This window comes from Littorina saxatilis, linkage group LG13, assembly GCF_037325665.1.
Source record: "Littorina saxatilis isolate snail1 linkage group LG13, US_GU_Lsax_2.0, whole genome shotgun sequence".
NCBI lineage: Eukaryota > Metazoa > Mollusca > Gastropoda > Littorinimorpha > Littorinidae > Littorina > Littorina saxatilis.
The window spans coordinates 21,052,649-21,079,387 of NC_090257.1; the positions used below are offsets into that span (position 1 = coordinate 21,052,649).

Here is a 26,739-nt window from a genome sequence, read left to right on the forward strand (position 1 = left end):
CGCAGTTTGTAGAGTAACCTTTCCTGGGTGTGTTCGCCAAATCTTTCTGCTGCGAGCTAATGGTAAATATTTTCATTTCTAATTAATGCAAACAGGCGGAGAAAAGGCTTTTGACTCAGATTTGGCAAGGCTGCTTTGTGTTTGACTGTCAAGGTTTTCCTTTTCACCTACGACATGACCTTTGCGCAGACGCGTACCTGTGTAAGGAGCGATGAAAAGCCGCACGCTGTTCTGCTCCTAGCTCACTAGCTCAGTAGCTGTTGCAAAATCGTGTCACCGTATGTGTATGGATGACTCAGCATTTTGTTGCTTGTGTCTCAGGAGCAGACGCAGTTGTCTTGATGTGACAGTTTTTGATTCATGGCACGACTGGCGCATTAATCGTACATGTATTGTCGTCTCGACTGACTCGAGAATCGTGCATACATGTATTAATTGTCTCATCTGATCATGAATCGTGCATCACTGACACTGCATGTATTGTCCCGACTGACACATGAATCGGGCATGTATTGTTGTCAAAACTGATACATGAATCCTGCATGTAGTGTCCCTATATACTGACGCATCAATCCTGAATGTGTATTGTCGTTCTGACTCACGCATGAATTGTGCATGTATTATCAATCAATCAATGAGGCTTATATCGCGCATATTCCGTGGGTACAGTTCTAGGCGCTCTGCAGTGATGCCGTGTGAGATGAAATTTTATACGGCCAGTAATTGCAGCCATTTCGGCGCATATTTACCTTTCACGGCCTATTATTCCAAGTCACACGGGTATAGGTATACAATTATTAACTGTGTCTAAGCAATTTTTGCCAGGAAAGACCCTTTTGTCAATCGTGGGATCTTTAACGTGCACACCCAATGTAGTTCCAACTGAACACTTAAATCATAGACCTATAAATATAGGTCCCTGCTTAAATCAAGCATGTATTGTCTTAACTGATGCATGAATCATGCATGTATTGTCGTACCAACTGACGCATGAATCGTGCATGTATTGTCCCTGTATATATTATACTGACGAATGTATTGTCGGCCCAACTGATGCATCAATCCTGAATGTGTATTGTCGTTTCACCTGACGCATGAATTGTGCATGTATTGTCATTCTAATTAAACACTTGAATCAAGCATGTATTGTCTGAACTGACGCATGAATCAAGCGTATATTATATTTTTTGTCCCAATTACTAGCTGATGCATGAATCTCGCATGTATTGTTGTTCCATCTGAACATTTGAATCATGCGTGTAATTGTTGTTCCATCTGAACATTTGAATCATGCGTGTAATTGTTGTTCCATCTGAACATTTGAATCATGCATATATATTGTTGTTCCATCTGAACATTTGAATCATGCATGTATTGTTGTTCCATCTGAACATTTGAATCGTGCATGTATTGTTGTTCCAACTGAACACTTGAATCATGCTAGTATTGTCGTTCCACCTGACGCATGCATTGTATTGTCACTGTGTCAGTTTCTGTTTTCATTTTCATTTATGAAGAGGTGAACAGACTGGCTGCGTCAGGGTTTTGTTACACGCACGCGCGCACACAGACACACACACACAAACACAAAAGCATGCTCGCAGATGTACACACATGCTAGAGCACACACACACACACACACACACACACACACACACACACATACACACATAACTTTGACTGGACTAATACTGGAGTAACCAGGTCTTGATTGCATTATTTAACTGTTTTTGATATCAGCATGAAGTTATTAATTGCAATGATGGTGCACCATATGTAAAACCGGTTGACTAAATCCCTAGCGTGATCATTAACACCAACACATTTTTTCTATCTTTTTGTCTGTCAGTCAGTACGTCTTTCCTTAACTATTTTTAGGATGAAGGTGACAGACTGGACTGAAATGTGTGACACGCAAGGATGCTGAGATCCTAATAGCTAAGAGTAACATCTTGTAACCATGGCGACTGTTGTGGTGGTTGGGGGAGGTGTTAGCGGACTGGCGGCGGCTTACTACCTACAGAAAAGTGCATCCAAAATTGGCAAGGTTGGAGCTTGTGTTGTGGGTTTTTTTGTGAGTGTGTGTGTTTGTGAGTATGTATGTGTGTGTGTGTATGTGTTTGGTACCAGGTGTGAACTGCAGATGTGCATATGTGTGGGTTGATGTGTGGTTGTGTACACGCAGGTGTGTGTGTGTGTGTGTGTGCATGTGAATGAGTACATGCATTTGTACCTAAAAGTGTATATGATTGCAGAAGAAGAAAAAGTTACGGAAAGCTGAAATATATAGATAGTTCATAGTAGATCCTGTTGGATGGTTGTATTGGTAGATGATCGGTATCTAGAGGTTTCAGGGCAGGATTCGACTGTAATATTGACATTTTATTCCATTTTCAGATCGTTTTGTTGGAAGGAGCCAAGCGGACGGGCGGTTGGATGCAGTCGGTACAGCATGACGATGGCAGCATATTTGAGCTGGGTCCTCGCAGTCTCCGGCCTGTGGGAAAGGGCGGCAAAAACTCTCTACATCTGGTTAGTTTGAATAGCTATGACTTACAAAGCAGGGCTTTGAAAAACATCTTCAGGGGGGGGGGGGGGTTGGGGGGGGGGGGGCTGTGGGTTTGTTAGAATAAGAAAAAGAAAGAAAACCATTCGTTCTCATTTTTATGCCTTAATCCCCCCTTGGCATGGAAAGTTACTCTGACAACTTAAAAACAATCATAGCAAAGTAACTATTGCCAATTTTCCAAATTATAAATGCTCAAACATGGAAGGAAACAGATATGCGTCATATATGAGGTAGCAATTTGTGTACAGCGGATGTTTCAGGGATCTGCAAGCGGGTGCTTGAGCGGGTGGTATTGGGCGCTCTCGGGGGCTAAATTAAAAATGCTAACATTCCTTCGTTATGATATCAGTCATCACATATCTGTCCATGCTTTTACACAGGATTAAAGCATCCTGCAACTTGAATACAAGCGAAGAATCAATAGCTTGAGACTGCTTCCTGTGTACAGTAGGATTTTTTTCTTGAATTATTTTCTTCTAGAATTATTTTGTTGTTGAATTATTTTGTTGTTGAATTATTTTCTTCTTGACTTGTTTTGTTGTTGAATTATTTTCTTCTTGAATTGTTTTGTTGTTGAATTATTTTCTTCTTGAAATATTTTGTTGTTGAATTATTTTTTTCTTGAATTATTTTGCTGTTGAATTATTTTCTTCTTGAATTATATTGTTGTTGAATTATTTTCTTCTTGAATTATTTTGTTGTTGAATTATTTTCTTCTTGAATTGTTTTGTTGTTGAATTTTTTTCTTCTAGAAATATTTTGTTGTTGGATTATTTTCTTCTTGAATGGTTTTGTTGTTGAATTATTTTCTTCTTGAATGGTTTTGTTGTTGAATTATTTTCTTCTTGAATTATTTTGTTGTTGAATTTTTTGTTCTGGAATTAATTGAGTCAGCTAAATTAATTCTTGAAGAATTCCAAATCTGCGCATAAAGCATGCCACCCATGCTGTTGGTCTTTGGTATGTGTCCAAGTGGAAGGATGATGTCATTGTTAAGCCTGGCCAGATTTGAGAATTGTTTTACATGGAATAATGGAAGGGCGCTGGTTCTGTGCGACGCTTAGTTTTCGAGATAGGTGTGACTGACGAAGAACAGGACGTCACATTCCAAATAAGCACAACTATGTTGCAGGTGGAAGCCGCTGAGATTGCATTTCTTCGGGAGGTTTCCGCAAAAATTGATATTACACGATTTGCGCGAAACAGTTGAGAAGCAAACGATCTCTGAGATCTCTGTTCGTCTCGTGATAACGTTATTTTGTATGATAACGATTCACTTGCAAACTAAAGTATACAATTTGGTGTGTCAGTGGTAAATGTAAATAGAAATGTGTAATACAGACAAAGCAAACAAATAAACGTGTTTTTCTTGTGAAAATGTTGCGTTGTGCGGGTGTTTGGGTGGCCACGTGATGTACACAAAGCAAGGTGCGGGACGGACTCTGCTCCGTGCTGTAACACTGGCAAGTTCAAAACACGAGAAAAACGATTTCGTTATGCGGGCAGCCACGGGGGATGTATGTATTTTTCAAATGGTTGTAAAATAAGTCTTGTATTTATCACCGTACTCAGGCCCTGTTCTTTTTTTCGTCACACCTTAAACCGTTATTTCTTTTGAGCGACGCAGCATCAGAAAGGACTGTACCTTCAACGCTTTCTACCCCACCTATTTTGGCCAAGGTTTTTTTTTAGCCGAGATCACCTGTGCTGCAGCAGGTGACTCAGAATTATAGTAACTGCATAGCAACTGTGTATCAACACGCTGGAATGCAGGCGTTAGATCAACGTTACAGGAAGCGACTGAAGTGACCGTGTGTACGGATATATCTGTACCAGGTCAGATAGAGCCATATATATGAGTGGGCACGGATATATCCGTACCTGGGAGACAATGAGTTAAACAATCTCTGTTTTACATAAAAAAATTAAAAAAATTATTCAAGAATGTATTTGAAGAAATTCACTTCCCAATATTATAATTTTCACGGTTGAGACATTTTAAATTCTGAAAACAAGATGTACTGCCTTCATCCGAAGAAGATCCTGTTTAGTTTTACCCGACTTAAACCCGGAAGGACTATTTTAGCATAGATGAGAGATCAGACGCTATATGCTGTGTGATTGTTTAAACAGTAGGCCGAGAACGGCCGGAACAGAGAATATAAAGATTGATGCTGAATCGGTCTCACATGACCTCCTGGGTTCTCGAGATAGGAAACAATGATAAACAAACAAACAGATGCTATATTGGGCTTTATAAACAAACTATACTAAGGCGCAAGCCAGTCTGATTTATTATAGGTTATTTGTATCTTTGACCAAAATACAGTGTGACATTTAACACAGATCGAGAAAGTCATTGTTCTCCGAGGCCAAGCTAGCGGTCGAGGTGAACAGTGACTGTCAAGATATGTGTCAAATGTTAAATTTCGATCAAAAATACAAATAATATTTATCATTATGTATCAATCCATTTTAGCCAGAATTTTTTTTTTTTTAACAAGTGATCGCACACAAACATACACCTTGATCTTTTTGTAGTCTAGCTATGCCAGACCCCTGAATATGATTTTTAGTCAACCTTTGATGTCACATTGTTGAATCGATTATTTTATTTTTAATTTGACCATGCAGGCAGAGGAGCTTGGACTGACCAAAGACATCCTGGTTGTGCATCGCTCCGATGCTGCTGCCAAAAAGCGCTACCTGTTTGTGGGGGGACAACTCTGTGCTCTGCCCAGCAGTGAGTTTCCTTTTCTTGTATTGGGATAGATGGAAATGGCTGTCCAAACAAGGTAATGCATCACTTTCAAGGAACCATCAGGTTAGAAAACTCTGTGTTTGTGTGTGTGTATATGTGTGTGTGAGAGAGAGAGAGATACATTGTGTGTGTGTTTGTGCTACTTGCAAGCTGTTCTTTTCAAATTAGCTTCAATGCGATCTTGCCAAATAGTGAGGAATGTTGTTTTGAAAACATTTTCTACTGAGGGTAATCAATACTGCCATCAATCGCGGGGGTATGCGAATATTAAGAAAACGTACGTGACAGACCTTAAGTATTGTTTTGCGTGGAACGGTTGTGTCCCCTTTCTATATCAGCAGAATGAGCTCAAATAATGATTATGCTTTCCGTTTTGAGGACACACAAAAGGAATGCTTGCTCAGTTTAGCACTCGTAAGAAAGCTAACTCCTATTAGTTAAATTGAGGTGATGTATTCGAAAGAAATATGCTTCTTTGTTTGTCATCAGGTTTGGGTGGGGTTGTAAAAACAATACCACCATTCTCCCGACCTTTGATGATGAATTTCCTGGGCGAACCCTTTGCTAAACGCAACTCTGCACCCGATGAAAGCATTCACAGCTTCATTGGGAGACGTCTTGGTACAGAGGTAAGAGGATATTAAGACACAAATAAAATAAATAAAATGTCGCACTGTATTTTGGTCAAAGATACAAATAACCTATAATAAATCAGACTGGCTTGCGCCTTAGTATAGTATATTATATGTGTTTCAGACACAGTGTTACCGGACACCCATTTTGTACAGGCAAGAAATGCTTGTGGCTGGCAGTTTTTTCTCTGTTTTATTCTTCTTCTGGATTCATGGCCTCACAGAGGCTCCCACGTACACTCAGTTTTTTTTCACTAATGTATTTTTAACGTGTATGGCCGTTTTTATAACACCATTTAGGTAGCCATAATCATGCCAGTTTTTGCTCGTTTGTTTTACTGATTTGAAATTGTAAAGCGCCTGGAGCCAATTGATAGGACTCGCGCTATAAAAAATGTATTTATTAATTATTTATGAGTGTGTTTTTACATGTTCCTATACTCACATCATTTCTCTTCTTGCAGTTTGCAGACATTGCGGTGGATGCCATGTGTCGTGGAATCTTTGCCAATGACTGTCGGCAACTGTCCATGAGGTCGTGTTTCCCAGATATCTTCAACTTGGAGAGGCAGCATGGATCTCTCATCGTGGGAATGCTCAGGGCCAGGGGTCAGTGCAGTGCTTAACCCCTTGACTGACAACAGAATTAAGTTAAAATAAAAAAAATCCCCCCCAAAATCATAAAATACAAAGTAGAGTAGATGATGTTCAGACATCGGCCTCCTAATCGGCAGGTCGTGAGTTCGAATCCCGGTTGCTGCCGCCTGGTGGGTTAAGAGTGGAGATTTTTCCGATCTCCCAGGTCAACTTATGTGCAGACCTGCTAGTGACTTAACCCCCTTCGTGTGTACACGCAAACACAAGACCAAGTGCGCACGAAAAAAGATCCTGTAATCCATGTCAGAGTTCGGTGGGTTATAGAAACACGAAAATACCCAGCATGCCTCCCCCGAAATCGGCGTATGCTGCCCGAATGGCGGGGTAAAAACGGTCATACACGTAAAAATCCACTCGTGCTAAAAACATGAGTGAACGTGGGAGTCTAAGCCCATGAACGAAGAAGAAGAAGTAGATGATGTTTAGAAATAACTTTTAGTTTGTGTGGGTTGTGGAAGAGTTGCTTCCCCTTGTTTTGCCTTGCGTTTCCATAGAGAAGCTAAGTCAAGCAACATTGTAGGCCAATCACTAGCGAACAGCATATTGTCTCTGCACGCGGTGATGATCTGTGCCAGTGAAATCATGCGAACGCCTGACATCCCTGTGAGGATTGACTCGGATTTGTCCTTTCAGCACTGCCTGCTTATTAAAACTCTCTTTTCGTTCACTCGCATCGGTCTAGAATAGCATTAACTGCTGAAGAGACGATAAACTTCTTCTTCTTCTGCGTTCGTGGGCTGAAACTCCCACGTACACTCGTGTTTTTGCACGAGTGGATTTTTACGTGCATGACCGTTTTTACCCCGCCATTTTAGGAAGCCATACGCTGCTTTCGGAGGAAGCATGCTGGGTATGTTCGTGTTTCTATAACCCACCGAACTCGGACATGGATTACAGGATCTTTTCCGTGCGCACTTGGTCTTGTGCTTGCGTGTACACACGAAGGGGGATAAGGCAAGCTAGCAGGTCTGCACATAGTTGACCTGGGAGAATGGAAAAATCTCCACCTTAACCCACCAGGTGCGGCCGAGATTCGAACCCACGATCTGCTTTGGAGGCCGGCATCTTACCATCAAGCCATTGCGCCCATCAGACGATAAACAATAACCAACACATTGGAGCTGACCATTGGCATTGGGATGTGATTGCGTCCCTCAGTGCACAGATCGAGCAACCAGGTGTGGAGATAATCACGTGTTGTTTGACTCGGTGTTTGCAGGGGAAAGGCAACTATACAACAACTCTTAACTCATTGTCTCCCAGGTACGGATATATCCGTACCCACTCATATGGCTCTATCTGACCAGGTACGGATTCGCTCAGACTGTTAGCTTCAGTCGCTTCCTGTAACGTCCATCTATCGCCTGCATTCCAGCGTGTTGATACACAGTTTCTACACAGTTACTACAATTCTGTGTGACCGGCTGCAGCACAGCTGGTCTCGGCTAAAAAAGAAGGTCAATATAGGTGGGTTAGAAAGTGTTAACCCTATCACAACGTGAGTTATTTTCGAAATCCGTCTATTATCAGACAAAAACTAAGAAATGGTCTTTAAAAAAAATCCTTCTGTTTACTTCAGGAGCGAAAGTAGATGCTGCGAGTGAGCTGGAGAAGAGAGCCACGTCCGAGAAATGGGCGTCGTGGTCGTTGAAGCACGGCCTGCAGCAAATGAGTGATGCCATGGAAACAGCTGCCACGTCAACCACTCTGTGTGAAGTGCGGAAAGACAGTCCTTGCCTTGCACTAGCCCCAGCATTGAATGGCAGAATCAAGGTGATGATTGTGTGAAATGAAACGAAAAATGAACAAGGCGAAATTACTACATTTAGTCAAGCTGTGGAACTCACAGAATGAAACTGAACGTAGTCCGCCGCTAGTGCAAAAGGCAGTGAAAGTGACGAGCCTGTTTGGCGCGGTAGCGGTTGCGCTGTGCTTCATAGCACGCTTTACTGTACCTCTCTTCGTTTTAAGTTTCTGAGCGTGTTTTTAATCCAAACATATATCTATATGTTTTTGGAATCAGGAACCGACAAGGAATAAGATAAAAGTGTTTTTAAATTGATTTAGAAAATTTAATTTTGATCATAATTTTTATATTTTTAATTTTCAGAGCTTGTTTTTAATCCAAATATAACATATGTATATGTTTTTGGAATCAGGAAATGATGAAGAATAAGATGAACGTAAATTTGGATCGCTTGCAAATGAAACGACAAGACATTATATTTGATCGGGGGGAAGAGTGGAGGGGAAAGTGAGAGGGGGGGGAATTGGAGGTTCTGGTGCCAGGGAAGAAGAGAGGGGATTTGGTGGGGGGGGGGGGGGGGGGGGGGGGAGGGGAGGAGGCATATGGTATTTTAGCTCGAAAGGGTTTGCTCGTTTTGATTCAAAGTCCACGTTTTGACAAAGGGATTAGCTTTGTTTATCTCCAAAGATGTTTTTACTTCAACATGTAAGCCCAATTTGATGGTTAATCAGTATTGTTCCCATGCAAACACAGATTACAATAGGTCAGTTGACTGCAAAACTGTTGTGTCAGAAAATATCCTACGTGTCAAAGCAATTCGACATTCGACCGGCCTGGGGTCAGAAAAATACGTTTGATCAAAAAAGTATCCTTAAATAACCGAAGACCGAGACTTAATGAACAGCACTGGTTAATTCTATGAGTTTTTGGAAACCAATCTGTCTTTTAACACTTTCTACCCCACCTATGTTGACAAAGTGTTTTTTTGCCGAGACCAGCTGTGCTGCAGCAGGTCACTCAGAATTGTAGTACTATGTAGAAACTGTGTATCAACACGATGGAATGTAAGCGTTAGATCGACGTTACAGGAAGCGACTAAAATGACTTGTACAAATATATCCGTACAAGGTCATATAGAGCCATATGAGTGGGTACGGATATATCCGTACCTGGGAGACAATGAGTTAATCATGATGACACCATAAGAAGTTGCAACAGTGACAGTTAATGTAACCGCAAGCGAAAGTAAATTAATTCCAAAGAAAAGCGCATCATTAACTTGTTGCGACACATCTCAAGCTTTTTCAACATTCTTGACAGTTCTTTTGTATAACTCTTTTAGAAATGTCCATGCTCCTTTGCTGCTGGTAGTTGATAAATTAAAGCTGTATAGTTACCATGATAGGGTGACGAACCCTTGAATGGTCAACACATTTTCCAGGGTTACCAAATAGCGCCCCATAAATTTCTTGTTGATGTGGTTGGCATTCAAATATACATAGCTATTTTCAGGTAAGAAAAGTGTTTTTTTCATGACTACAAGGTGGGTTTTTTCTTCACTAAACTTACACAGGAACAACATTATTTTGATGGTTACATATACAGTGGAACCACCACCACCCCCCCCCCCCCCCCCCCCCCCCCCCCCCCCCCCCGCCCTTTTAAAGGTGGTCGTCTACATTTTTGCTTTTTTTCAATAATCTTATGGTTAGATTTCGCTAAAAAGTTATGTCAGATGATGAATGAACCACGGGGAAAAAAGTGATAGAAATAAAAATATATGTAAAAAAAGATTTTATTTTTGGTTAGCGTGACTCACGCTTCCAATACAGTATTTTGTTTTCTGTTTGCTGAGAACATGTGCTTTGCCTAAAAATACTGACCAATCAAATTCATGTCACTATGCTTATAGCCACGCCCAAACAAGTGCAGCAACAGTTTGACACTGGAGCGCTGTCCACGCTTTTTTTTAAACGCACGAAATGCACGGGATTTGAGAGGAGTTTTGCACTTGGCATTTTCCAATAAGGATATCCTACTATGAGTACTACGCTGGAATACTACAATGAATTTTCAAATGGCTACACTGGCTTCGTCTTTCCTGATGAAGGGGGTGTATTGTTGATATTTGTAGATAATAGACTCTGCATTTTAATGGTCAAATGGCGATTTCGGTATAAAAATGTAGACAAGGACCTTTAAGACCCCCCAAATTAAGACCCCCCCCATTTTAAGACCTTGTTTTCTTATTACTCCAGGGGTGGGAGTAGTTCCGCATAATTACGGAATTCCGTATAGCAAAAAATTCAACAACAACAACAACAAACAACAAACAACAACAACAAAACAGTGAGGAAAAAAACCTGAATCCTAATCGCGTCTATATCGGTTTCCGTGTTTCGGTTCGCGCAATTTCCGATCCATAAAACTGAAGATACTTCCGGAAATAACATGCCGTCCGCCATTTTTGTCTCGAATGAAACCTAGACATCACGAGCTGGGTTTACTTATTAAGATGGAGCTAATTACTGATGAGTCGAAGACACGAAAGGTCGACCAGAGCTTACATAAAAACAAGTGGAGGATCGACTGGATGAACTTGGTGGACGATTTAAATCGCCCATTTAGAAAATGGCTTCGCAAAACGTCAGCAGTGGGCTCAGCCTGGTGTTTAGTTTGCAGCCAAAATTTCTTTTTCTCAGTATAGCTCAGATTTTTTGCTCCCACACCTGTATTACTCTCCGTTGAGAACCTCTTAAATGCACCCCCATTATAAGACTCCCTACTTTTTAAGACCTGATTTTCTAAGATTTTTGATGGTCTTAGAAGGGGCCCGGGGTTCCACTGTGTCATTGTTTCTGTGTTGTTCTTTGAAGGTGAAGACGAAAGGGGAAGAGATCATCGCTGACCACGTCATGTCTGCCATTTATTCCAAAGGTAAGAAAGCTGCGCTTTTAATAATATAGCTGTGGTACCTTCCAAAATCTGAAATTTGGGTCTTAACAGCAAGGGAGTCTTAATTAAGAGTCTTAATCTACTTCAGGTTTCCGTCTACCATAAGATCTCATTTTCTGAGACGTTTCCTTCATAGTGAAAGTAAATCAGTACCTCCATCTGAAGACTCCCTCGCTGTTAAGTCCCAACTTTCAGATATTGGAACTGCATGGTCTTAGATGAGAGGTACAGTGGAACCCCCCTTTTAAGACCTTCACAAAAAATCTGAGAATATCAAGTCTTAACAAGTCGCGTAAGGCGAAATTACTACATTTAGTCAAGCTGTGGAACTCACAGAATGAAACTGAACGTAGTCCGCCGCTAGTGCAAAAGGCAGTGAAAGTGACGAGCCTGTTTGGCGCGGCAGCGGTTGCGCTGTGCTTCATAGCACGCTTTACTGTACCTCTCTTCGTTTTAACTTTCTGAGCGTGTTTTTAATCCAAACATATCATATCTATATGTTTTTGGAATCAGGAACCGACAAGGATTAAGATGAAATAGTTTTTGAATCGATTTCGGAAATTTAATTTTGATCATAATTTTTATATTTTTAATTTTCAGAGATTGTTTTTAATCCAAATATAACATATTTATGAGTTTTTGGAATCAGAAAATGACGAAGAATAAGATGAAATTGTTTTTGGATCGTTTAATAAAAAAATAATTTTAATTACAAGTTTCCGATTTTTAATGACCAAACTCACTCATTAGTTTTTAAGCCACCAAGCTGAAATGCAATACCAAACCCCGGCCTTCGTCGAAGATTGATTTGCCAAAATTTCAATCAATTTAATTGAAAAATGAGGGTGTGACAGTGCCGCCTCAACTTTTACAAAAAGCCGGATATGACGTCATCAAAGGTATTTATCGAAAAAAAGAAAAAAACCGTCCGGGGATATCATACCCAGGAACTCTCATGTCAAATTTCATAAAGATCAGCCCAGTAGTTTAGTCTGAATCGCTCTACACACAGACACACAGACACACAGACACACAGACACACACACACACACACACACACACACACACACACACACACACATACACCACGACCGTCGTCTCGATTCCCCCCTCTATGTTAAAACATTTAGTCAAAAGTTGACTAAATGTAAAAAGGAGGGAGTCTTAAAACGGAGGTAAATTTACTGATGTTATTAACAGAAAATCTAAAAAAAATCAAGGTCTTAAAAAGGCAGAAGTCTTGGATTGGGGGGTCTTAAAAGGGGGGTTCCACTGTACCTCTCTTCTAAGACCATGCAGTTCCAATATCTGAAATTTGGGACTTAACAGCGAGGGAGTCTTCAGATGGAGGTACTGATTTACTTTCGCTATGAAGGAAACGTCTCAGAAAATGAGATCTTATGGTAGACGGAATCCTGAAGTAGATTAAGGTTATAATGTACTGGCGTGTCTTCTTTTTATTTAACAGATTAAGGTCTGAAAATAAATGTTCCACTGTATGACAACCTACAGAGACTGTTACCTGTTAGAAACCCCCTTTTAAGACCTCAAAGTATTTCAGATAATTTGGTATTAAAAAAGACGGAGTCTTGAAATGGAGATAAATTAACAATGGTAATGAACAGAAAATCTGTAAAATCAAGGTCTTAAAAAGGGGGAAATCTTAAATTGGTGTGTGGGGGGGGGGGGGGGGGGGGTCTTAAAACAAGGGATTCAGCTTACAACGGAAATTTCAGACCGCCTGAAGCAAAGAGTATAAGTGATGTATTTTGAAAGTTGTTTGTAAGGCCCCCCCAAAAAAGTCTGTTTACGGTAACATAGGCAAACAAAATAGGTCGGTAGGTCGGGATTTTTTTCTTTTTTTTTTCCCCCCATATTTTTAAGTTATTTTGCCAAAAAACAGACCTTTTTTTTTCCCCCCCAAATGCCAAAAAAAGTTTAGGGGCGCGCGAAAAAATAGGGTCGGTCGGGATACCGTAAACAGACTTTTTTGTTTGTTGGCCTAACCATTACATCAGGAAAAGTAAAAAATGTCTTATGGTTTTGTTGTAATTACAAGTGTCAAGCAAACTAGCAACAGTGGTACCTACGATACGTGATGCCCCTGTGTAATATTTAGGACACCTCCCAATAAGGGACACAATCTTTAAAGTCCCTCTGCCTGTCGATAGTATCCCTTTAAAAAATCTTCTGAATCATATATGTTGCTTGAGACTGCATTGGAACAAAAAGGTAACAGTGGAACCCCCTTTAAGACCCACCAATTAAGACTTCCCCATTTTTAAGACCTTGATTTGTCAGATCTTCTGTTCTTAAACTCTGTTAACTCATTCGAGGCGCAGCTAAATTTCCCCTGTGTTCCCTGCCAACGCGCGATTTAGAGCCATTTTGAAAAAAATATTAAAAATCAACAACACAAGATAACCTTACATACCTTATGTTTTTGCAAAGTTTGAAACTTACTCTTTTAGAAAATATATGAAACATTTGAAAGTACATACCTTTTGTTGTCTTCATATCCACGCAAAATATCCAATTTGAAGCAAAACAAAAAAACTTTCTACGTCATGGGTTCATCATACACAATGTCATGATCGACACTTGCATTGCCCGAATCATCACCCAAATGATCGTCCATTGGCACAAAATCGTCACCAGAATCTAAAATATCATCTCCACTATCATCATCACTGAGGTCAAGATCAGAACCGTACTGAATAACACGTTCTAGCACTCTTTTCAAGTTACTACGTCTCAGCAGAACGATCCGCCATCTTGGAAAAGTCAAAACACGTGGGTCGCACACCGTCAACAAAATTTTTATTAATCCCAACAATTTAAGGGAAGGAACTGTTTACAGTGAATGGTACCACTGTAGACAGATAGAAGTTCATTGCAGGGGTTGTTTCCCTTGGTCAGCAGGACCGTTTACACCGTTAAAAATTCGTGATATCCGTCGGAACTCAAGTGCCGGCACGCAGCCAACGCTAAACACAGATGTCGGAATTCCAGTTCCGACGCGCCTCGAATGAGTTAATTTACCCCCATTTTAACTCATTTTTTCCCAGGTACAGATATATCCGTACCCACTCATATGGCTCTATCTGACCTGCGGGTACGGATATATCCGCTCAGACTGTTAGCGTCAGTCGCTTCCTGTAACGTCTCTAACGCCTGCATTCCAGCGTGTTGATACACAGTTACTACACAGTTACTACACAGTTACTACACAGTTACTACACAGTTACTACAATTCTGAGTGACCTGCAGCAGCACAGCTGGTCTCAGCTAAAAAACAACTTGATCAACATAGGTGGGGTAGAAAGTGTTAAGACTCACTCCTTTTTAAGACCTGATTTTGTAGGATTTTTGGAGGGCTTAGAAGTATTCTCTTTCAACAGATCTGGCTTCCCTTTTACCTGCGGAGATGAGTTCGCTGCAAGCTGCTCTGCAGTCCATCCCATCGGTATCTGTCTTTGTCGTCAACCTGGAGTATCCTGGGCAGCAACTGCCTGTGGAGGTTTGGACATATGATCCGTCTTCTCTTGGTCAAGCAAATGGCAATCTAATATATATAATAATGGATGTGTGTGTGTGTGTGTGTGGGTGTGAATTTGTGTGTGAATTTGTGAGTGTGGGTGTGTGAATTTGTGTGTTCTTAAAAGGCCCCTGGGTTCTACTGTGATTCAGTCTGCTGAAAGTTGACATCTTTTCACATTTTTCATGTTGTGAGGGTACTAACTTTAGAAAATATGGTGTCCTTTTCTAAAAAGTTGCCAGATTCTGATTCTAACATTGATGATTGATTGTTTTATCCATGTACAATTTTCCAGGGTTTTGGTCATCTTTTGCCGTCAAGCGAAAGTCCTCACGTACTGGGCATCGTTTATGACTCCTGTACTTTTCCCGACCACAATCGCCACGATGGGCCGAGCACGCGTCTCACAGTACGTCAAAAAGCTGCTAGACAATTTTAACTGTAGTGTCAAATCCCAGGCTTTTTTGCAATACAGTGAAATCCCCCTTTTAAGACGTCTAAAAATCTGAGACAATCAGGTCTGAAAAAGGACGGAGTCTTAAAATGGGGGTAAATTTCAAGATTGTCATGAACAGACAATCAGAAAAATCAAGGTCTTAATTAAATTGGGGGGTCTTTTCGACCTAGACACAATCATTTGTCGTAGTAAGCGTAGACATCCGGTCTGCTCCCCGCCTAATGGCCGATGTCTTCCGTCTTCGGGGGACTACGTGGGTTTAGATTTGGAGTGGTCCTTCTCCTAGAGGAGTTTCCTTGCAGGGATAGTGAGCCTCCTCTGCCCTCGTTTTAATTTTGGAGTGATCTTCTCCTAGGACAGCTGCCTTCCAGGGTTGACGAGCCTGTCCTGCCCGGCTATTTAACCCATAGTTGGGGGTTGGTTCGTGGGCACCAGGGCGTATCCACACGCCGGTGGGCCTGCATGCCACACGTCTAGGGGCCAACCTCCTCCGAGTCCTTGTAGTTCAGCCTGGGGCCTTTCGGTACCCAGTTCACGCCTGTCGCCACGATGGAGGCACTACAAAGGGCTTGCTGTGGAGAGGTTATGTACTGGCAGGAGAGACTGACGCAAGCTGCTCTCTTTTCGCGTTGTCCTGAAAAGGACGGTGCTAGCCAGCGGTGAGGGCTGTAAGCGAGAGGTGACAAGCACAAAACACTTCGCCAACACACTAGACACATCACACAACCATTTGACAGGCATTGGGGGGTCTTAAAAGGGAGGTTTCACTGTAGCTCATAAGCTGCTACACTCTCCTCAGTGTTGGTGGAACCCCCCGCGGGTTAGGGGGAAGAATTTACCCGATGCTCCCCAGCATGTCGTAAGAGGCGACTAACGGATTCTGTTTCTCCTTTTACCCTTGTGAAGTGTTTCTTGTATAGAATATAGTCAATTTTTGTAAAGATTTTAGTCAAGCAGTATGTAAGAAATGTTAAGTCCTTTGTACTGAAAACTTGCATTCTCCCAGTAAGGTCATATATATTGTACTACTACGTTGCAAGCCCCTGGAGCAATTATTTTATTAGTGCTTTTGTGAACAAGAAACAATTAACAAGTGGCTCTATCCCATCCCCCCCTCCCCCCCTCCCCCCCTCCCCCCCTCCCCCCCCCCCCCCTCCCCCCCTCCCCCCCCTCCCCCCCCCCCCCCTTTTTCCCCATCGCGATATAACCTTGAACGGTTGAAAACGACGTTTAACACCAAATAAAGAAAAGATATTAAATTGGGGGAGTCTGAAATTGAGGGGTCTCAAAAGGGAGGTTCGACTGTAGCTCATAAGCTGCTACACTCTTCTCAGTGTTGGTGGAAATGTTTATACAACACCTCAGTAAGTTTCTAGACAATTTCTATTCGGCTGCATCACTAAGCACCACACACGAAAAAACGTAAGTTGTGTTATGCAGAGCTGTATGTTTTGCTATAATTAAGGTGAGAATGAGTTGCCAAGACAACAGGGTTGCCTCCAGTTTGCTATGTGTACTTGCCAGACATATACAAAACAAATCGTTGGGCATTACATGTACAGTGGAGTCCGGGTACAACGAATCTCAAGGGAGATACATTTTAGTTTGTTATATCAGCAATTCGCTGTAGAGTTTTCAACCCTAAATGGCCTTAAGACAAGTTCTCCCACTCACCTTCAAATGATCGTCCCATCGATATTTCCTTGGAGAGTACAATCTCTGCATGTTTTCAACAGCTTCATAATATAATCCATAGAGAGAGGCATAGTTCAAATGTTCACTTTACTGTCACAATTGTAGAAGTAAGATTTAAAAAGTCGTGTAAAGGCATGTACATGTACATTCTGATCAATCTCCGTGTCCGTCAAAAAAGACACTGCACACACTGACTCTGCCGCGACACACGTACTAAGCTGTTTTGAAAAAGTCCAGAATGTTTGTCTGACGCTGCTCAGAACTGGCACACTTCTCCACTGTACACTCCAATTTGGAGATCATATCCAAGTCACAGACATCGCTGCACTTTGCCTGCAAGTAGCGACGTAGGGTACGTATTGGGAGCAACACGTGCTTCTGTGGCAGTTGATGTTGGGAGTGGTTCTGGGTCAACACAGCGGCGGTGGCTGTTCCGTGCACCTCCCGCTGTTTGTTCAGAGTTCGCTCATCACGCGATGTGCACTTGTGTTTGTGTATTTTTGTGCATTTTTGTCTTTGGAGACAATTATTGACATCAGTTCGTTGTAGCCTTGTGACTTTTAGAGACAAAACGGCTCTGGGGCGATGAAAACGTGTTTGTTAAAAGAGGGGTTCGTTATGCAAATGAGTTCAAAAGGTTCGATGTAGCCGGAAAGTAACAAGTAAGAAATAGAAGGCTGTCTGCCGGGAAATCAATGGCAGTTTGTTAAATGAGGGATTTCTTTATACCCAGGTTCGTTATAGCTGGATTCCACTGTACCAAACAACCACAGACATATTGTGCTTAAATAACTTACTGCTATTTTTTCGTTTTACATCAATCTTTGTTTGTAGAGAAATGCGTGGGGCATGACTGGATGATTGCAGAAGCTTATAGCTACATCTGTACTATTCTCCACAAGGCTTGCGAAGAGTAAACTTTTTGTTGTTGGTGGGAATCAGCTTTTTTCTTAGATATGAGGACTCGCATAGGGTCCATATCAAACTTTACTATCTTAAATAAAAAAATAAAAATAAATCCGTCTATAACAAAATTAATACAAAAATTAAAAAAAAGTTATAATAAGTAATTAGAGACAAATAAAACCTTATCTTATAATCATTTCTTTTCACAAACATAAACACTCCTAAATTTTACATTTGCATTCTTTAACATACGTATTCCTTACTTTCCTTTTATTTTGTTTTCATCTCTATTTTATATAATTTCATGTTATTCATTCATTTTTTCTTTTTTCTTACTTTACTATCAAAATAAAAAAAAGAGTAATCTTAAAAAAATGTCTTTGTGTGGGTGTGTGTGTGTGTGATAAATAACAGGAAGTAATCTCTCTTATCCACTAGGCCATTGCGTCCGTCGTTGTGGGATCGAATCCTTGCCGATGTTGCCTGGTGGTTAAGTGTGGAGATTTGTCCGATCTCACAGGTCAACTTCCGTGCAAACCTGCTAGTGCCTTATCCCCCTTCATGTGTACACACAAGCACAAGACCAAGTGCGCACGGAAATGATCCTGTAATCCATGTCCGAGTTCGGTGGATTATAAAAACACAAAAATACCCAGCATGCATGCCCCGACAAAGCGGTGTATGGCTGCCTAAATGGTGGGGTAAAAACGGTCATACACATTAAAGATCATGGGAGTTTCAACCCATTTACAAAGAAGAAGAAGGTTTGCGTAAAAGTGTGTGTGCAATCACGTTTCTTGTATTTTTTTCCACCCCAGGTGATGCTGGGCGGTGGTTGGATGGACAAGATGATGACTGATAAAGGAGAGCTCCCTGATGAGGTAACTGTGGCCGCCATTGCCAAGAAAGCCGCCTCCACACAACTTGGCTTTCCCCATGACCTTCAGCCATCCAAGGTCAACGTTGTGTATCAGAAGGTGAGAGATGTAACCCCAACTGCCCCCAAACCTTTTTTTTTGGTTTGTTTATTAACCTTCACCGTACTTCGTGGGTCGTGGACAACCCAGAGCCTCACAAAATCGACTTTATTTCTAAAACTCTTGAGTTAATTGAGACTTCCTGTAATCTCTTAGAATCACCATACGACCTTTCCATCGCCCATTTTTTGAAAGATTATCTTTGTAAACAAACAAATAGACGATAACGTAATTTGAACTACACAGTCCGGATGATGTGGGTCTTGGACGACCCATATGGAATTACGTAAGAAATGTTACGTTGTTTATCCTTATTCGGATGGCGTTGGTCGTGTACGACCCATACTCTGCAAAGAAGCGGCAAAATGTTTACCCCTATTCGGATGGCGTGGGTTGTGTAGGACCCATACTTTTTACGTTGAATCCTTCTTTGGAAAACCGGCACGGTTGGCCTAGTGGTAAGGCGTCCGCCCCGTGATCGGGAGGTCGTGGGTTCGAACCCTGGCCGGGTCATACCTAAGACTTTAAAATTGGCAATCTAGTGGCTGTTCTGCCTGGCGTCTGGCATTATGGGGTTAGTGCTAGGACTGGTTGGTCCGGTGTCAGAATAATGTTACTGGGTGAGACATGAAGCCTGTGCTGCGACTTCTGTCTTGTGTGTGGCGCACGTTATATGTCAAAGCAGCACCGCCCTGATATGGCCCTTCGTGGTCGGCTGGGCGTTAAGCAAACAAACAAACAAACTTCTTTGGAAAGTGTGGGTCGTGTACATCCAGACTGTGTAGTCCAACGCGTGATCCGGTGAAGCTAGTTAATAAGTAAGGTTGACATTTTCTGTTTTCTCTTTTTGTGTGTGTGTGTTGCATGTGGCATTAAATGAAAACCATTAGTAAATGAGAAAAACAACAACTTTTAAAATATTGTCAAGCTTAATTTATCTTTTTTATTCAGTAAAAAATAAAAGTCTATTGTTGTTTATTTTTTTCTTCTATTAGTAGATTCTTTATGCAATGATTGTACGTGTAGTTAGTGAAATATGTGTGTGAATAAATTTCTTGTTTGTTTGCTTTATAGCATGATGATTACAAAGCAATAATCTTTAAAACTATAATGTAAATGTAGTTTTCCTGTTCTCTTTTTGTCCATATTATGTTTCTTATTTGAACTTTTTTTGCCCTTTGAATTGTTTTATCCCAGTGTGTTACTCATATAATCTGAAATCCATTAATTCCAGCTGTCCTGGTCTCTTTCTGTATTCTGTTTTATTTACCTTCTATTCATACATTTTTCTTTGTTTTTCTTCTTTTTGCCTTGTTTGCTTTTCTTCTTTCTGCCTTGACTGAAAACTGATCATCTTAATTAGTACACATGCAGTTTTCTTTGGTTTTCTTTTTGCACCCTTTCCTTTTCTTCTTTCTGTCCTGAATGCAAACTGATAATATCAGTGCTCATGCAGTTTTCTTTGTTTTTCTTCTTTTTGTACCCTTTCCTTTTCTTCTTTCTGTCCTGAATGCAAACGGATATTCTCAGTACACATGCTGTTTTTTTGGTTTATTTCAGGAATGTATCCCAGAATATACTTTGGGCCATGCAGACAAGTTGTCTCATCTGGAATCATTGATTAAAAGCAGTGGTCTCCCTTTGCACCTGATCGGATCGTCTTACAAAGGAGTCAGCGTGAATGACTGTATCAATAATGCCAGAATTGAAGCGGAGAATGTTGTTCATCAACTGTGATTGCTGTCAATTGTATTGTGTCTTGAAATGCACATGAAGTCTGGAAACATACAAAGTCAAGAAAAGGAGACTGTGTTAAATTTTGGATCTTAACACTTTCTACCCCACTTATGTTGACCAAGTTTTTTTTAGCCGAGACCAACTGTGCTGCAGCAGGTCACTCAGAATTGTAGTAACTGTGTATCAACACGCTGGAATGCAGGCGTTAGATCGACGTTACATGAAGCGACTGAAGTGACTGTGTGTACGGATATATCCGTACCAAGTCAGATAGAGCCATATGAGTGGGTACGGATATATCCGCACCTGGGAGACAATGAGTTAAAGACAATGGTACACTGTATATAGTGGGTGTGTGTGACCTCCACTTTCCCTGGCACTTCCCCCTCGCTGCTACCCCTGCTTCCCCACCCACTTTTCTTGCCCCCATTCAATCAATCAATCAATGACGCTTATATCGCGCATATTCCGTGGGTACAGTTCTAGGCGCTCTGCAGTGATGCCGTGTGAGATGAAATTTTATACGGCCAGTAGATTGCAGCCATTTCGGCGCATATTTACCTTTCACGGCCTATTATTCCAAGTCACACGGGTATAGGTAGACAATTATTAACTGTGCCTAAGCAATTTTGCCAGGAAAGACCCTTTTGTCAATCGTGGGATCTTTAACGTGCACACCCAATGTAGTGTACACGGGGGGAGGGTTCGGACACCGAAGAGAGTCTGCACACAAAGTTGACTCTGAAATAAATTTCCGCCGAACCTGGGATCGAACTCACGCTGACAGCGGCCAACTGAATACAAATCCAGCGCGCTACCAACTGAGCTATATCCCCGCAGGAGGACAAAAGGTCAGTTGGACTTGGATTGAAAATATGTAGTATTGTTCCCAAACGCAGTTGACAATAGCTGGTCATGCAGTTGTTGAATTAAAATGTATATTAGTCAAAATGTCCAGGCCGATAAACACTGTTGTGTCAAAAGACATCTGACTTGCCAAAGCTATCGAACATTTGACTGACCTGTCGGGTCAGAACAATGCGACAGATTAGACAAGTATGAGTAAATGACCGGAGGACTGCATGAGGTCTGTAGGTCTAATTGTCCTGGCTTTGCCCGCTTGTTAGAAAAATTGACGATCAGAAGACCTCCTGCATGGCAAAACTATTGGACGGTTTACCATCTGGGGGTCAGACAAATGCGTCGGATTAAAAATAGTATAGTTTCTTTTTTGACCACTCCACAATGTGACCAGTTTTGACAAAAGTCATTCACTACAATCAGTGTGTCTTAGTGTATTTTTAATTTTTGTTTGTTTGCTTAACGCCCAGCCGACCACGAAGGGCCATATCAGGGCGGTGCTGCTTTGACATATAACGTGCGCCACACACAAGACAGAAGTCGCAGCACAGGCTTCATGTCTCACCCAGTCACATTATTCTGACACCTGACCAACCAGTCCAAGCATATAACCCCATAATGCCAGACGCCAGGCGGAGCAGCCACTAGATTGCCAATTTTAAAGTCTTAGGTATGACCCGGCCGGGGTTCGAACCCACGACCTCCCGATCACAGGGCGGACGCCTTACCACTAGGCCAACCATGCCGGTGTCTTTGTGTATGTGTGTGTGTGTCAGGGGGCAGCTGTTGGGGGGGGGGGGGGAGGGAGTTGTCATGGGGGCAATTAGCCTAGAACCATCTATACATTACCTGTGAACGTTTTGGACACATGATTTGTGATTCACATGCATGAAATTGCCTTGAGTGTTAAAGGTTGCCATATTCGTAGCGTTCATTAATTAATTCATATTGTTTACATGTGCCAATAATGTTATAAAACTGTACCTAAGGGGATATAATAACGATTGGCTGTAGCTTTCGAACACAGACAAAATTATTTCAATATTGCAAAGTGGTGTTGATAGTGTCGAATGTAAACAGAACAGTCTCAAACGCCATCTTTGGTTTACAAAACGTCACAAATAGCCCAAGTCCTGGAAAACTGTTGCTAAACTATGCAATAAAGAATTAATTATTTCTCGTAATTGGTAGGGACTTCAAACCTAAAACTTTGCAGGAAGCTTAATGTATACATCCCCGCAACGATGGGAAAAGCCCTGGAAGTAATTAAACTAATTAAATAGGACTATGTCAGCCTTTAAGTGCCTGGAGATTTATGATGTGCCTCTTATGAAGTCTGCACACCTCAGTTGATTTTAGTATTACATGAATAAAGTGAGAGAGAGAGAGGACACACACACAAACACATACACACACACAAAAGCATATAACACACACACAAACACACACACACAGACACACACAAACACACACACACACACACACGGGCTAACACACACACACACAATGTGCATGGCCAATGCATATTTGTGTTTGTATATGCAGTAGTACCTATATATATATATACATGTATTGGCAATGGTACAGCCATAGCTGTGGTACGTCAGTAGTACAATATGTGGTTTTTATGCATTGATGTTGTTGAAACTTTGCAGCAGATGTTTTGTATAATTAAAAACTCAGAAATACGATACGAGTGTGATGTTTTGTTGGAAGAGAAACAATGGCCATCTGCTTCTTTTATTCTTCCATTGAATTTTGTGTGAAAAAGATACTGTTGTGTATATGTGCTTATAAACCAGCCCTTTGCTTGTGAGTCCCGCAGTGGGGCACTGCGGTTATGAAATTAAAGGCCCCTCCTGTTTTTGGAACCGCAGGAGCTTTCTAGTTTGCTGTTAGGTAGATTTTTGGTTCCTCTTTCCTGTCATATGCTCTCTTTTTCTTCATGAATTCTTTTCTTTTTTCTGCCTTCTTGCTCATTCACCTGCATTTTTTCCAAAAATCTCTTCTCTTGCCGCTTGTCTCGCGATTCATGTATAGTTTAATCTGTTAGTGTAAGTCCAGCAGTAGATAGGTTAAGCCTATTTTAACATACTGGAAACTGGTAATCTTCCAGTAGGTATTAATTTAGTTTTACTAAAGCCTGCTGGGACACAAGTAATGGGTTAGTGCATTTGTAAACAGGAATCGCTTGACAAGTGGCCCCCTTCATCCCCCCCTTCCTCGTCCTGATATGGCTCTGCGTAGTCGGCTGGACGTTAAGCAACAAATAAACAAACAAACAAATTTGCTTGTGAGAACAATGTGATATTAGACCTGGGAACCCCTGTTTTGCACTTGGAGTATTCTCAAACAAACTCATTTGAACATCGATGATTCAAGCATGCTTCATAGGCGTCTGTCACACCGTTAATTAAGTTTACCAATACATTCAAAACAAATACTTCTTTCGATGTTAACTGACAAAAACTGTATTCATGTATCAAAATACTGTATGGGCTTCTGGATGCGCTCGAGAAGAAAAGTTGTCTAGGAATTGTTCTCGTCATATTTTTTTCCCACTGACAGTACCGTTCGTATTCTAGACAATCATGCGTACACAATATGGCGAAATCGAATGGGTTACCAGCTCTGTGATGTTATTGTGGATGATAGCTGTATCAAGATCTGCTTTACTGAAAAACAAAACAATCAAATATATGTCAATGCTATATATTACTGATTAAAGATTATTTTATTTGTGCAATGAGAGTTTGCTTTTGGTGAAGCAGTTTGCATACATGTGTGTCCCCCCGCGGGCTAGGGGGAGTCCCATATTGGTTGGGACGAGAAAGAATTTACCCGATGCTCCCCAGCATGTCGTAAGAGCTAGGCGACTAACGGATTCTGTTTCTCCTTTTACCCTTGTTAAGTGTTTCTTGTATAGAATATACAGGCAAATCCAGCTAACTCACAAACGGTTAAGTCAAAAATTCGCTTAGCACACAAAGAAATTCTGGTCCGGAATTGTCCCTCTTTATCTATGTGTACAAAGTACCCTGAGCTCGAAATGGGATTTCTCTTACGTAAGTCGAAAGACGGATAGCACACAACAGAAAGTCAGTCCCAAAGACAAAGTTTACTCTATATTTACTACAGCAACTCGAAACACGAAACTTGGCGTCTCACACTAGCGCATTGTGTAACCTTATTCCCTTCTTCTCTACACGGACGCCACACCGACTGACAACTGATCCTTGGAAATTGTTTGGAAGAGTACACCTCTCTATTTCTCTCCAATGCTCTTCCTGCTGACTTCAGTGACACCGGACACCCCACTGAGTTTAGCCAGCTACCCCCCCCCCCCCCTCTCTCTCTCTCTCTCCCCCCAGCCATGTACTGTTTGGTGCTGTGGCCAGAGAGGTGTCACCGGCTAATTGAGGCCAGCTGCACTGTTCACTCAGAGCAAAACTAGTTGACTGTGTCTAACTTTTGACAAAGCAACACAACTGAAGGGTTCACAGATTAGGTAACCGACTCACTGGTCAAGGCTGCAGGGAACAAGAGTATCTTGTCAATGAAAGAGGTTACACACAGATACGCGATGCTGAGAACGGTGGCCGATTTTTCACTCTCTTTCTCGGAGGGCCTTCATCATTGCAGGGACTGCTGTAAAGAAATGCTTGCTCAGAAATTAACTCTTTTTGCATTGAAACATGCACCAGAACTGGTGGACACCATCGACAATGTCAAACATGAAATCGAAGCAGTTTGCTTGAGGAAACGGTCGTCAGCAACTCAAACTTCTCTGTTTTCTTTTTTTAAGAAAATCTGAGGTGACTTTCTTTGTGGCCCCGCCCCCTCCCTCTGTAAGGACCCCCCTCCATAAAGACCGATTTTTGTCAACATTTTCAAGGTCGCTAGAGAGGGGTTCCACTGTACTATGACCAAGTCGAAATTTCGGATAGGACACAATAACAATTCGGTCCCTTCAATTTCGTCTTATCCGGATTTGCCTGTAGTCAATTTTTGTACAGATTTTAGCAGTATGTAAGAAATGTTAAGTCCTTTGTACTGGAAACTTGCATTCTCCCAGTAAGGTAATATATTGTACTACGTTGCAAGCCCCTGGAGCAAATTTTTGATTAGTGCTTTTGTGAACAAGAAACAATTGACAAGTGACTCTATCCCATCTCCCCCTTTCCCCGTCGCGATATAACCCTTCGTGGTTGAAAACAACGTTAAACACCAAATAAAGAAAGAAATACATGTGTGTGTACGTGTGTGTGTGTGTGTGTGTGTGTGTGTGTGTGTGTGTGTGTTTGTTCAGTACTTTCATGTTTTATGTCAGTCACGCTGGCTTTCAAGTGTGCGTGTAAACAGTGCAATCTATCTGTTTGTCTGTCTTTCTATCTGCTCGCCAAGGCTGCCTGACTATGTGCTAAGTGTTTAGTAAGGGGGGATGGTGGGGCCGGGGGGGGGGGGGGGGGGCCGGGGGGGGGGACTTACACAACAAACTAAGTTGAATGCTTGCAGAAGACTGTTTGAAAGCAAAAGTGTAACACTTCGCAGTACTGAATGTTAAACAGCGATTCAAAGCCGCAGCAAGCAAGGTATTCTTCATCTCTGCCTACTTTTCTTTCTGAGAAGCAAAGGGACATACGCGCTTTAAATAAAGACAAGGTGATAGGTATACAGAGCAAAACATGCACAGTTTTTGAAGTACCAGAGGGTCACAAATGAGCTTGGAGAAATTCAAGTTTTAGGCCCTCACGGCAAAGCCATTAGGGGCATGTTCCCTGGTTTTACCCCGACTTTAGATGAGATATAAGTGTATGCATGTTTAGGTGGTATCAGCCATCTGCACTTATGGCAGAATGACCGAGGTCTTTTATGTTCCACTGTGGTGACACGGGGGTGGTACATGGATACCGTTTCTGGGTCTGCACATACAGTTGACCTGTGTCCGTCCCGGCCCGGATTCGAACCCGCGACCCTAGGATCACAAGTCCAGTGTGCTCTACCATGCACCTGGGCCTCCACAAATGAGCTACAACTTTTGTTCTTTTTATATTTAGTCAAGTTTTGACTAAATGTATTAACATAGAGGGGGAATCGAGACGAGGGTCGTGGTGTATGTGTGTGTGTGTGTGTGTGTGCGTGTGTGTGTGTAGAGCGATTCAGAGTAAACTACTGGACCGATCTTTATGAAATTTGACATGAGAGTTCCTGGGTATGATATCCCCGGACGTTTTTTTTATTTTTTCG

At 41.6% G+C, this 26,739-nt stretch overlaps 1 protein-coding gene across 1 annotated transcript; it reads left to right on the forward strand.

Annotated features, from left to right (window-relative positions):
• On the forward strand, nt 1-25,740 carry LOC138983849 (protoporphyrinogen oxidase-like). Its single transcript, XM_070357190.1, has 12 exons — nt 1-62; nt 1,879-2,047; nt 2,398-2,532; nt 5,204-5,312; nt 5,820-5,959; nt 6,427-6,571; nt 8,199-8,392; nt 11,243-11,303; nt 14,723-14,841; nt 15,155-15,268; nt 18,736-18,894; nt 20,455-25,740. Exons 2-12 carry the CDS (start codon nt 1,961-1,963, stop codon nt 20,629-20,631), a joined length of 1,440 nt encoding a protein of 479 aa, XP_070213291.1. The 5' UTR covers nt 1-62; nt 1,879-1,960; the 3' UTR covers nt 20,632-25,740.
• Nucleotides 25,741-26,739: the final 999 nt, after the last annotated feature.